The 13,191-nt window shown below is 37.9% G+C and overlaps 1 protein-coding gene across 1 annotated transcript; it reads left to right on the forward strand.

The window, feature by feature from the left end:
- The first annotated feature begins 3,622 nt into the window (after nt 1-3,622).
- Nucleotides 3,623-12,144, forward strand: TNFRSF17 (TNF receptor superfamily member 17). Its single transcript, XM_030958456.1, has 5 exons — nt 3,623-3,708; nt 3,968-4,003; nt 10,730-10,854; nt 10,998-11,129; nt 11,888-12,144. The coding sequence occupies exons 1-5, from the start codon at nt 3,623-3,625 to the stop codon at nt 12,142-12,144; spliced, it is 636 nt and encodes a 211-aa protein (XP_030814316.1).
- Nucleotides 12,145-13,191: the final 1,047 nt, after the last annotated feature.

Raw genomic sequence — 13,191 nt, forward strand, 5'->3', positions numbered from 1 at the left:
TTGTAATATTTGGAATTTTGTCAAGCTGCAAGTAAGTCCCAGCTGTGCACGGCAATCACTTTTCTGTTTAACAAAAGGAAAAGTAGTACACAGTGCATTGTTTGGGTTTGTTTTCTTTTAGCTCTAACCTTTGCTTGTTAGGTGACATTTATTAGCCAAGAGGTGTCTGATACATTTCACATAGTACAGAAACAAGGTAGCACCATATCAGCACTCAGGGATTACTGGTGTTGAATAATGGCTGGAACTGCACTGGAGAGCAAGCTGCAGGCATTCTGCTGACAGAGTGACTTGTTACTGAACACTTTTTACTGTCTCTGTGAGCATGGAACAGGTTTATAATGAGTGCAACACTGTACTGCAAACTGGTGTTTGGTTTGAGCCCTGACACAGCCTACAGGTCAGGAAAGCCTCGACTGGAGGCAGGAGCTGCCTTTTCTGAGCAGTTAAGATGTACCTTAAGATGATCAGCACAAGGAACACAGACACAGCAACTCTTGCACCCTTTTTGGCATTCATTAAAAAAACTTCTTGAAGGTTTTTGAAATTGGCCTTCTTTGTGATGGCTCATGAAGTGGTGAGTTTTGATAATTTTTTATAATTTTCTGAGTTGTGATAATTTTTTTTGTGTTTGTGTAGGGAGAGTAGGGCCAAATATGTGTTTGATCAGAGGTGTAGAAGTGCATATTACCACTGATTTCAGGGGAAAAGAATTAGTTGTGTTTCACAACCTTTCTTCCTTCCTTGACAGGTACTTATTCCCTAGGTACTTGCTAGGATATAAACAATTAGTCCACAGAATTTCAAAAGATGCCAGACGTCCTTCAGAGTGTACCAACCTGTTTTGCAGGCTGTCACACATGGAACTGTGTAAACTCAAACACTACATTTTTAACAGGACTACTAGTTTGTTTTTCCACTTTGGAACAGCTGGTACTCAAAACAAAAGTGGAATTATGATAATTTTACTGGCAAAATATCCACTGGATGGTCCTGTTTACTTGAGGTTTTAAAGCATTATTAAAGCTTTTCTTGTTTAAATCTCTTCTGCATCAAAATGTTTCGAATAAATATACCAGCTCTTCATTTAATAAGTGCTAAAATGCTTTTCTTATTGAGAACTACCCATATAAATCCACTCTCATGTCATGAATGACTTAAGTGATCAAGACTGCTTAGAAAAGAGGAGTCTGGCCCAGCTTAGGGTTAACCTATGATGACTGAGGGGCAAAGAAATTGTCCCCCCACAACTGCAGTTCTTCCGTCCTTGTGCTGCCTCTGAGCTCTGAGACCCTGTGCTGAGTCTGTCCAGCTCATTACATTTAGTGACAGAATAATCCACTTTCTTTTTCCTCCTGGGCTACTCAGCTGAATCAAATAAGAGGCGTTTGACAACTGCTAGGGCTGGTGTAAAGTAAGAATGGGGAACAGGACTTCTTTTTTGGTGAGAGCAAGTTATTAATACAATAAACTATCCCAAGGCAGCTTCACCACTAATTTGCAGTCTGTGGTGAGTCAGTCCTGCAGCAGTGAAGTGGAGGGCTCTGTTCACATGCTATTAGAAACAGTGGCCTGTACTGTGGTAATAACTTCCACCCAAGCTCCCACAAGCACTTTGCAGCCTGGCAGGGACACTTGTGAAATACCAATGCTTTAGCCATGGGAACTGAAGCAGAAGAGAAAGATGGATTTCATTAGAAAGCTCCAAACAGGTGAACAGCTTCAAGAAGTTACTTGCTCACCACCAACAGGTAAGTTTCTAAAATTCCATAAACTACTAACAGCCTTAAAATGGGAAGAGAGTTGTTTTAGGCTTGAGTTATGATTGAATTAACTCAGTTTACCTTGACATCAACTTCCTGAGCTACTGCAACATGGGAAGAAACAATTTGGCTGAGACTGGGAGGAGCAGGAAAGGAATACAACTTCCCTTTCTGGTGTGGCAGCAAGCTGGGATTGGAGTGACACAGTGTGAGCCATACCCTGATATTTAAAGGTATTCAAATATGTACATTAGCTATGCACCTGAATGAGTAACCTGGTATTTAGAATTGCTTTGAAGTCAGAAAGAGCCTTTAAAAACAAAGCCAAAGGAACAAGTTATTTACTTAGGAGAAAGAAAGGACAGGAGGCAAATTATTAGAAGGTTGACTAGGTGCCAGGAATTCATAAACTAATGTTCTTGAAGCCTGGTAAATTCTCTCTCCAGGTAGTCTGTGGAGGTGTAGCTGAGAACTAGAGAATAGAAAACACAACTGTTTCAGCATGATGGCTTCATTAAGAGTCAAGTCTCTCCTAAGCTTTACTGGTGCCCGTGGAAGTGTCAGTAAATAAAGAGGCTTTTATATTTACACAAGACCATGTCTAATCCAAACTAAGACATCTTGTCCTGGAAACATCTTTTTACTGATTTGTTGTTCCAATACTGCTATTTAACAAATGCTCTTTCTGGCCTGTTCCTCTCCCTGTGCTGGGCATCGGCAGAACTGCAGTCCATGAATTCCCTCATGGAAATGTATTTGAAGCTACTTCATTGGAAGAATTTCAAATAAAAGTCTTCTTTGGTTTTCCTAATGTAGCACCAGAGCATAAGCTCTGTTTCACAGTCCAATCATAGAATTAGTCCACATCTGCAAAGGAATTTAGAATTTGTCTCACATTTCATTGTGGGTTGGCAATGATATTTTGGAGCTGGATTCTTCTTTTTGAGGGCTCCAATCTAGTTAAAGCCTTTTTTGATGGCTCCTTTTGGAGCAATTAAACACATACTGCAGGCTTCAAAAATGGCATAAAGTTAATTGGTTTTCTTTTAGATAGCAAAAGAAATAAATTAATTGCTACACCAAAATGCCAGTTTGTAATTTTGTGTCCATCTTCTCAGCTCTCAAATACTTCACATGCCCAGCTCATTATTTTTAAAAATAGTCATGTGTATCTCTCACTTCTATGTGTATACACAACCTTTATTCTCCTTGATTGTGTATCTCTAAAAAGAAAGACTGAAAGGTCTTTTTTGCAAGTGCCATCCCTTTTTTCAGGTGACTCTAACTGGAGGCTTAGAGCTCTCAGCTGTGTGATCTATTGCTTAGTTACCCTGTATTGTTTAGGTCTCAGAGATGTATAAGTTGGGTTCTTGGTGGATCTTTGCTCACAATGCCTCTCTTTGAATGCACAGGCAGTGCAGTTCCTCCTTAGACAGAATTTCTTCTGTGGTTTTGATACCGTGAGACTCCAGACTGAAAAATATGAGTAGGAGAGTAGTTTAGATAAGTAGTTTTTCTGTCAAAACTGTTGTGTGTGTGGGTTTCTTGCTATCAAAGCTCAAAGGAAACAAAGATGGGGATTTAGGTGTGCACATTGTGAAGAACCTGTGTGTAGTTTATAAATCTATGACAGTTAAAATGTTGTAAATAGCAGAGGGATTGCTTAATGTGGAAGGAATGTGCTGAGCAAAGAACGCACATCCAAGGAAGGGAAGAGTGAGATCACTTAAATGATGTAAACAGTGACTGAGCTGGGGCTAGGAAGGTTACAGACAGGAGGGAATCTATTTTGAAGAAAGGCAGAGATTGTGGTTTCAGAGATCTGAAAGCCAGGCGTAGGATTGGTGGGAGGAGGCATCATGTCAATCAAAATACTGAAGCAGCTGAAAAGAAATCTTGTGAAGCATAATCCAGACCTCTGTTTTTCTGTTCTTATGCTTTCTTTTAGATCAGCAATATTTTCATTAGAAAATAAACCTTTTGCTTCCTTAGAAGCAGCATGGCCAGCAGGACCAGCGCAGTCACCGCTGAGGCCACACCTGGAGTGCTGTGTCCAGCTCTGGGCACCTCAGGACAAGAACTGGACATGGAGGTGCTGGATCATGTCCAGAGAAAGGAACAGAGCAGGGGAAGGGGCTGGAGCACAGGTGTGCTGAGGAGTGGCTGGGTATTAAAACACTGCTTATTCCCAGCCTTTCTGACTGCAGGGACTCCCTGACATGGAGGAGCTGCTGGATGCTGTGATAACTCCAGGCCAGATCTCCTGATATGGTCAGAGTTTTGTAACACTTAAGTTTTATATGGACAGTTTTCCATGCTGTCTGTCTCAAGGGAGGGGGAAATAGAGAACTGGTTCCATGTGGGATTTTCATGTGCTTTCTTTGCACCTTCCTAATTCTCTGGAATCCCAGTTGAGGGAGCATGTTGTCCATTAGAGATCCCTTAAGATTTTAGTTTCAGTAATGACTAAAGCAGAATGGCATTATTGTTATGAAGGAAGAATAACAGCATCATGGGATTTTTAAAGCTGCTCTTCTATGGCTAGTTAACATGTTAACATTGTTGCAGAAAATAATTACTTCATTATGGAATTGTGAGAATGAAATAGTGAGCTTGTTTCTAAATAGGCTTAATTACTCTAGAAGTATTCTGTGCCAGTATTCTTATTCCAGAGACAGCAATTTGCATGGGGAATTATTCTGGAGTAGTGGTGGCTGAATCAATTACAATTTCCCTCCTGTCTAGAGAGAGAGCACACATTGACACTGTGATGCTGTACATGAGAATTTGAAAAAAGTGAATGTACATTACTCAAACCTCTGAATAGCTAGAGAATTTGGCTAAAATTACCAGAACAAAATTTTATGTTAGACTTTAGTGTATGCCAAACACTTCACATAATTCATAATTGTTCCTGCCCATTTGTTTTTATTGTAACTCCAATACTCCTGTTGGCATTATACCGCTGATGAGTTTCAGTTCATTGTGTCCACCTGCAAAATCACTAAAATAGTAGCACGTAAGAGATTATTTTTCCAACACAAAATGTGTTTACATTAAGAAATAAATTATATTTGCATTCTGTAAAAACTATTATACCAACACAAAAATGTCAGTGACATTCTAACAAACATTGGGTTAATCCAAACTTGCTTGCACAATTCCTTTCTTATGCATTGTCCTTAGTAGTTACATAACTATTCTGGCACATGTGGGATGTCAGAAAAATGAAAAGGTATCTTCTTTACCCCAAGGGTTTGCAGTCTATTAGGACTGCTTTCCTGTGCCTTCCTCTCTTCCATAAGCTGGTTCTTAGCTAAGTCAGCTTTGAACACAGTGGGGGACACAGAAGCTGTCTGTGATTTAATTGACTGTGTTTATACTATTGTTATTTTAATCACTATTTTAAAGGAACATTTTCTCTTCTGTTGTTTTGCTCTTTAATCCATTTTGGAAATACTCAATGTAGCACCAGCAACATCACTCTTTTCAAAGCTGTGGTCTAATTAAAATGTGCTGAACCAAACAGGCAAAATCCACATTGTTCTTGTTTTTGCTCTGTGTGCAAATGACATTAAACAATATTTTGTCTAAGAGCAGCATTGTTCTGTGCAGCTTGTAAAAGTTAATGAACATGATGAACCCTTTAATAGCTCCATTCTTTTATTTACTAGCAGTGTGTACCCCATTCCTAGAACAGCTTATTTCCTCCCAGCCATACAGTCAAAGCATGCACTTTACAAAGATGGATTTCTGAAAATAACTGTTTCAGAAAGTTTTAATACTGTTTTAGGAGATGACTGTCTGTAAAAATGCTGTTCCTTGAAGTGCAATAACCTTTGAGAAGAAAAAGCGGTGTTTTTGGTATGTACATTGGTCTTACAGATTTTTAGGATTGTTGAGGTGAGGTGATTTATAAGAGACTTTTTGGGGAGGGATTTATTCTGTAAATAGCTTTAGAGAATTGGAGAGGATCAGAACAAGCCTGTAGTATAAGATTTGACAGTGTAGGTCAGTTGCCTTAGTGAGTGGGAAAAAAAGAGCTGTGCCAGCACAAAGCCATCAATGTAGAAGCAACTATACAACCAGAAGAATTCCTTTGTCAGCCTAGCTAATGTTGTTTGTGAAGGGAATGTTATAGTCCTAGCAGAAAACCCTCTTTCTCTTGGTAAGTGCTATGTAATTGTGCCAGCAGAATTTCTGAAGTACAGTCAGGCAAAAAAGTTGGCACAAGCTTCAACAGAGAAACCCTGAAGCAGTGCCAGAACAAAACTTTGTTGTTTAAGTTATGTGTGGTAAACAGATCTCAAGTTATTGTTCTCTGAATGATGAATTTCAATCTTTAATCATTGACAGGATGATATTACTTACTTTGATTTTCCATCCAGAGTTCTCATTTTATTATTTTGGCTTAGACACAATAGCTTTTTTCAAATTAAATAGTGAAAGATAAAATTTTTCTTGACTGATTTCTGTCACGTAATATCAATTTAACATGTCACAAATAAGAACTGACAAGAATTTCTGGAACTCTTGAGTTTCTCCAGATGTTTAACAAAACTAATAGTCATGTTTGGGTTCATGGCAGGAAATGCTCTGGCTGGATGTTCAGTGCTTGGTGTGCCTGTTTTCTGCCAGGGCAACATGGAACTGGAGGTGTTCTGCTCCCATGGGAGAAGGCTGAAACACTTGTGTATGTCTGTGTACAGCTCCAATGTGAATTTGTGCATGTCTGTGTACAGCTCCAATGTGAATTTGTGTATGTCTGTGTACAGCTCCAGAGTGAATTTGTGTATGTCTGTGTACAGCTCCAAAGTGAACTTGTGTATGTCTGTGCACAGCTCCAAAGCTCCTGCTCTGTGCTGGGCTGTGCTCCCTTTATCTGTACTCTCTTCACCAGTAAAAATGATTTGATTTCTTGAAATCCTGTTCAGCAATTTGATACTCTACTAGAACTGTCAGTACTAAAACCATTATTCTAAACAACAATCAGAAAATATAATTTATACTGGTCTTTATAAATTGTCCCCAGATGTCACTCCTGAGTCAGACAGAAACATTTTAGAAACAAATCTGAGATTGGTTTTCCTTTTCTCTTTTTTCTTCCTGTTGTTTCTGCAGTTGATACTTATTTTCTTGCATTTTTTCCATTGCTCTCTTGAAGGATGCCAACTCCAGCAGGCCAACTTGTCTGAATTATTCTTAGAGGATATCTTGGGGAGTTTTTGAATTTCAGTTACAGTAATGTAACTGCAGAAATACTTCCCTGGCAATACTTTGTGATTTATGGTTAAATGATTATTGTAGTTAATAAATCCTTTCTTATTTTGTCCAACTCTGCTAATTTCTGCCATCCTTTTGAAGCAAAATCAAATTAAAATAAGAGAGCATTTATTAGCATCAATGTGTAATTGTTTGGAAAGCCAGTGCAAGCTCTGTAAATCCCATAACTGAACAAGAGCTGAAATGTAACTTTACTGGTAAGTAAGGCATATATTTATTATTCCCTAAAGGTAAATATCACAGTAGGAGAACCATCATTCCATACCATCATCTCATTTTTTTGTGTGTTTGCATAGTCTACATATAACAAATTGGTGTTCTGCTTAGAGGATTTAATGTCTACTATACAAGGCAGTGGAACAATTATTAACATAACATGACTACAGTTTCTAAGTAACAATATCTTTAATGTCACTTAATGAATTTATTCTTAGTGCTTCTGGTTTTTGTTTCATTCGTTGGCTGAATCCAATATTTTACTTTATAAACAGCTTCTCAATTCAGGTATAAAGCATCTCATATTAAAGCACACTTCTCCCAAAAAAGTGCTTAAAGCGTTGTTTGTTTGGTTGGTTTTTTTTTTAGTATTAGCTCCTTGCTATCAAAATTACTCAAAACTGAAGGTTGCACAAAAACCCTGTTAAGCTAGAAAATGTCTTTCTTACTCCTGGAAATAGATTTTGAAATAATGTGTGCTTTAGATGTGTAGTGGGATCTGTCAGTGGGATCTATTGCTTATCAAGATCAATTGATTACATGCTTGCTTTGTGCCCTTGAGGAGAGGAACTCCTGAATGTTAGGATGTGCAGAAAACAAAGGCAGCAGGCCATGACAACCATAATTCCTCACAGTTTTTTTAACCATTTGTTGCCTGTGTTTTGTCATTGCATACATCACTGGCACAGTGTACAGCTAAGGGAAAAAGGCTGGGACTGGAATGGTGGCTGCTTAAAGGAATGACACAGTAGAAACCCTTTACTGTCACTGCTCCCCAGTTTCCAATATGTGAAAAATGTATTGCTTAATTAGCAAGGATTTGTGGTTTGGGGCACATCTGTCAAAAAAATTAGTTTATCCTTAGAGGCTGTAAGCTTTGGGAAATAGTGGTCCAACTGTAGAGGGAGAATTATTGCTGTAAGAGAGAGCATCATTCTCCAGAGCTCTGATGAAATGAGCTGTACTGTGCCTTTTACTTGGGGGGAAGTTTCCTAGAGTTTGACTGAAAACATGAGACTACTTTGTATTTACTTTGTGTCTTACAAGAAATATGTTTGAACTCTAACCAGCCATAGAGGAAAACTTTCTGGCCAACTGAGAGAGAAAGCATTTCGGCCACAATATCTTATTATCCTATATATATAATCTCAAATAATTAGGCATAAATGAATTTCTACTGTACTTAGAGTTTGACAGGACTTTTCAAATTAAGACATTGGTGCATTAGTTCACCAAATGTGGATTTCTCTGGTGAACTTAGTTGCATGTTCCAATAAGTGATCAGCTGTTTATAGATATATATTTTTTTTCTGTGTTGTTTCTGGCCTTTTTTCCAGGGCCTAGGATGTAAAACTCCATGAACTGACTGGATTAATGAATTCAATCTGCTTGCCATGTGGTCAAGTAAGCCCTCCAGCCCTTCCTCACGTTTCAGAGTAAACAGAGTGAAGAGCAGGACTATCCCTTTCACTAACACCAAGACATTTAATCATCTTATCTGTATATAATCTAACCACATCCTTGGTGGCCTCCAGACATAGGCACATTTTATTATTTCTTTCCTTGCTTTTAGATCAACATTTCCTTGCAAAGTCCCTTTAGAGTTTTTATGAATAATACCAATATCATATTGAACAGATATCAGTTGTAGGATACATCACAGCAGCACGTGGAGCAGGAGTGCATAACAAAGTCAACAAAGACAAATGCAAGGTGTTGCACCCCTGAAACAGCAATCCAGGAGTGCAGCAAAGGCTGGGATCTTTCACAGAAGTCAGTGCATAAAAGCTTAAAGAATTGGATCAGCTTGTCTGTCCTGAAATTCACTTACTGTACCTGTGGGTACCATGAAGTTGTGTCATGAGTATCATGAAGTGGTTTCATGAGTAGCTGCTCTCTTGAGATCACTGTTGAGAATGTGATTGTCTTCTCCATGGCTGAAAAGGCTAAACAGCATCTTAAAAGCAAAACCTGGAACTACTCTGTGCATAAAGTACCAAATGTGCTTCATCAGAACCAAGGATGGTATTGCAGCCATAAGTGAGGTTTCTTCCCCCAGAGCGTGATTATGGAACAAGGCAGAACCAGTTTTATGACTTCAGCACCAGCATTGACTTCCTAGAGAAAGTTCTGGCATAACCCACTGTCTCTATCCTTATTTTCTTCTGTCACACCTAAATCAGATTTCATCAATTCCTTTTAATCCACTAATCTTGAAGAGGGAGAAGAGCCTGTGATAGAAAGCCTTGAGCTGTGCACCTGGCCCATAGAAACAAGTGCAGAAGCCACAATAAGCATTTCCATCTGCTAGAGACCAGAACACAGATCTGTTAGACTGCTCCACTAAAAACAGTTTGTGTATTCCCACATGGTGCATTTTGTGGGAAAATGAGTCTCTAGTAATGGGCTTTGAAATTACAACCCCTTATACAATGTTTTCCTTTTATATTTCTGTAGTCAAAAAGGCAATTAACTTAAATATGATAAAGAAAGAAGCCTGTAGTTCTGTTCTGTCTGTGGCAGTGATACTGGATAGAGGCAGTTATTGCTACTTGCTAGAAATTAACTAATTTCTAACACTGCTAATTGCTAAAAATTAGTTAACTTTGTATTTAAAATAAATTATATTAGAATAAAACATCAAGATACAGGTTAGCTGTGTAAACTACTTTCATTGTGACAGTCTTTAGTCAAAGATTTTTATTTTTTCTGTGAGGAGACTAAATACATTTTCAGAAATGTTACATTCATTGAATATACATCTACCTGGCTGGGAAGAAGATGTGCTATAAAACTTTTCCATGCTGGGTACTCCAGTTTTAGCCCAATGACAGTTCTGTATTGTGGAAAAATAGGTGAAAAATAAGTGAAAAATGCAGATAACTTTTTGAATCAAAATTGTAAAATATTAATATAGCACTTCTTTCATTATTAGAATGTAATCTTATTAAATTTTTCACAGAAATATGGTTATAAGCAAAAAAAAAAAAGCTAAAACCCCCAAAATGAACAAAAATACCAACCAAGCCCTAATAGGTGATAAATGAGACTAATTCAGAATTGAGAAGCAATCACCATGAAAAAAACTCCCCAGTTTTAGAGACAAGAACAATTATTATGACTTCTGTTTGGAGATCTTTCTTCTCTACAGTTTGTAGTACTTAGCACCTGCTCTAGAAACATCTTCTATAAATAACCATTTTCTGTTTCAGACAAAATTTACATTGAAAACTATCTTGGTGCAGCTGCTCAGTTTTTCTAAAATTGTGAATTGCCAAAAAAGGAATTCCTTGGGGACCTCAGAGTGAAATCCTTTTTCTGTAACATGATCCCGTGTAGTGGAGCTGTGATGGAAGTCCATTATTACTGCTAGCTGTTCTTAGAGTTGCTCAAACTGAGAGCTGAGAAGCCTTTTGTAGATGATCCTCACTCTTTCACAATTTCTGTGGCTTTGTAGTTCCATAATTACTGCTCCTGATGGCACAGTGCCCCAAAAATGAATACTTTGATAATTTGCTGCTCTCTTGTACTCCTTGTCACCTGCGGTGTTCCAGTGCACCACCGCCCTCCTGTGAAAACTACTGTGAGAAGAGTAAGTAGATTTCTGCAATACTCTGTGCCTGTGCTGGGCATCTTCATCTTGTATTTTACACTCAGGCTTGATGTGTTGGACATATTTACTGTACATGAGTTATTGTTTATGATTAATGTAATGCATCTCTTTTGTTTCATAAGGTACTGATTCAAGTGGAATCCTTTGGATTTGTTTGGGCATAGGGTTGATTTTAATATTCACTCTGTTTACCTTAATGGTCTTGTTTAAATGGAAGCACCTAAAGCAACTAAAAGAAAAACTGGAAAACACAGGTAAATAAGATCTTCATCAAAGAATTTTAGATCATTGTACATTTTAGCTACTCTTAACATGTAAAAACATTGTATATATTCCAGATTCTCATGACTGTCTTTGTTGGATTGTTTGGTCTTTGTTGGATTGTTTGGTATTCCTCAAATAGTCTCCATGAAATTATCATAGTTATTAGGGAATAAATATCCAGATGTTGACTTGCAGAAGCAGCAATTTCTCTTTGTTGGTTCTGGATCCCGTGAGGTTTGTGTTGTTGTATATTCATACCTGGCTTACTTGCTGCTGTTTGAGAAATCATTTATGAAAACTTAAAAGCAAAGGAATGCATTCCTTCACTGAATGCAAAAGGAATTGTTCCCAGGCAGAGGATACACATTCAAAATTAGCTTTTCATTTTATGAGACTTTAAATAATTTTATTTAATATTGTAGTCTGTGTGAAACATATGTGGTATATTTTGTGAAGGTGAAAAAAGGTTTTTTTCCATTTTGCAAATACTATATTTGTGAGTTTTCAGACAATAAATTATAACTGATTAGAAAACATGTTGAATTACTTCAATGCTTATTCTGAAGGAGGTTGTGTTGTCATAGAACAAAAGATTATCTTATGTAGCTACATCTTAAAATTTTCACTATACCTTAAAATTTTCATTGAGGTTAGAACATAGTTGGACCATAATGAAATCTGGATCTTTAAAGCTCTTTGTTCAGTATAGCATGATGTATGTACTAAATTAACTTCTGTGTATTTACAGACTCCGCTGTGGAGCCGAATGACATTCTCAAGGCTAATACTGAAAGCAGTGTGAACACAGAAGAAATCAGACACACACTTCCAAGTGAAACATTAATGTATTCAGTGGAAGAATGCACTTGCAGTGACTGTGGCTTGGTGAAACCTCACACTGGCTGTGAAACTTCATTTCCATTACCAGCTACTGAAGAACGAGCTACTGTTCTAGTTACCACCAAATCTTTTGATTATTACAACTATGTTCTGGGTGTTGGATGACTGGGAGAGGAGTGCATTTGTACTGAGTAATAATAAATGAGTTATTCCAGTATAGCTGTAAACCTTAATACTTGCAGTCAGTGGAGAAGGTAGTACATCATCCTTGGAGATCTTCCATTGTGCTTGCATTAATATTGTCATTATTTCTAATTCTAGTATTTCATTAGTCAAGTATTTCTACAGTAACCTCAGGCACTCAACTAGTTATTGGAATTTTTAATTTCAGAAAGTCCTTACATAGGACAGCTTTTTCTGCCTTTGGAGATTGTACCTACTTACAGCAGATATATACAAAATAAACAAGTTTGCAAATATGTATGTTCATGTTAGACTCAGATCTTGTGCCAAAAATTACTTGATGGTACACAAGGACTGTTCCAAGAGGCAGAAACGAAGACCTACAGTACATCCCCAGTCTTGAGTAATTTCAGCACTTGAACTAGGGATGTTCTAAAGGTGGATGGATGCCCTGTAGTATGGAGGCCCCTGGGTTCAGAAGATGTCACTGGGTCACCCTAAGGGAGGCTGTGGTGCTGGGGAGCACAGATCACAGAATGTCCTGACTCAGAAGGAACCCACTAGGGTCACTGAAGTCCAGCTCCTGGCCTTCACTGCAATCCCTGCAATCCCATGTATTTCCTGGTGGTGCAGGCTTTCCTTTCAGAGCCAAGTGTTTTCAGACTGAGATTTATTTATCTTTTATTAATTTTCCTTACTTACCCTTGTTACATTTACAAGGATGGATGATTAGTCATGCTAGATTACTCTATGGCCTAAAATTAGGAATATATTTCTGTCACCTTGCTTTGCAAGCATTAATGTTACTTTCTTAATATTAGGCCACAATTTTATTCCTGGAAAACTACAACAACAGAAGCAACAACCACAACAACAATCGTCTTTATTTGTAGCTAACATTCCACTTCAGGTTCCTGCATGAATGACAAATTGAAGTATTTCATTGCATGAAATTTACGAATGATCAGTCACAGCACCATTAGGAGGCTGACACAAGGTTTGGGGCAAGTTGGGAGTTAAGCGCTCTGT

The sequence above is a fragment of the Camarhynchus parvulus genome, chromosome 14, assembly GCF_901933205.1.
Source record: "Camarhynchus parvulus chromosome 14, STF_HiC, whole genome shotgun sequence".
Taxonomy (NCBI): domain Eukaryota; kingdom Metazoa; phylum Chordata; class Aves; order Passeriformes; family Thraupidae; genus Camarhynchus; species Camarhynchus parvulus.

Excerpts from the sequence above, each read along its gene's own strand:
- TNFRSF17 (XM_030958456.1), top strand. The coding sequence starts at position 3,623 with ATGTCAATCAAAATACTGAAGCAGCTGAAAAGAAATCTTGTGAAGCAT. Across the intron at positions 3,709-3,967 it reads TCTGTTCTTATGCTTTCTTT|CAGGGACTCCCTGACATGGA; the intron begins TAGATCAGCAAT and ends CCTTTCTGACTG. Across the intron at positions 10,855-10,997 it reads TGAAAACTACTGTGAGAAGA|GTACTGATTCAAGTGGAATC; the intron begins GTAAGTAGATTT and ends TTGTTTCATAAG.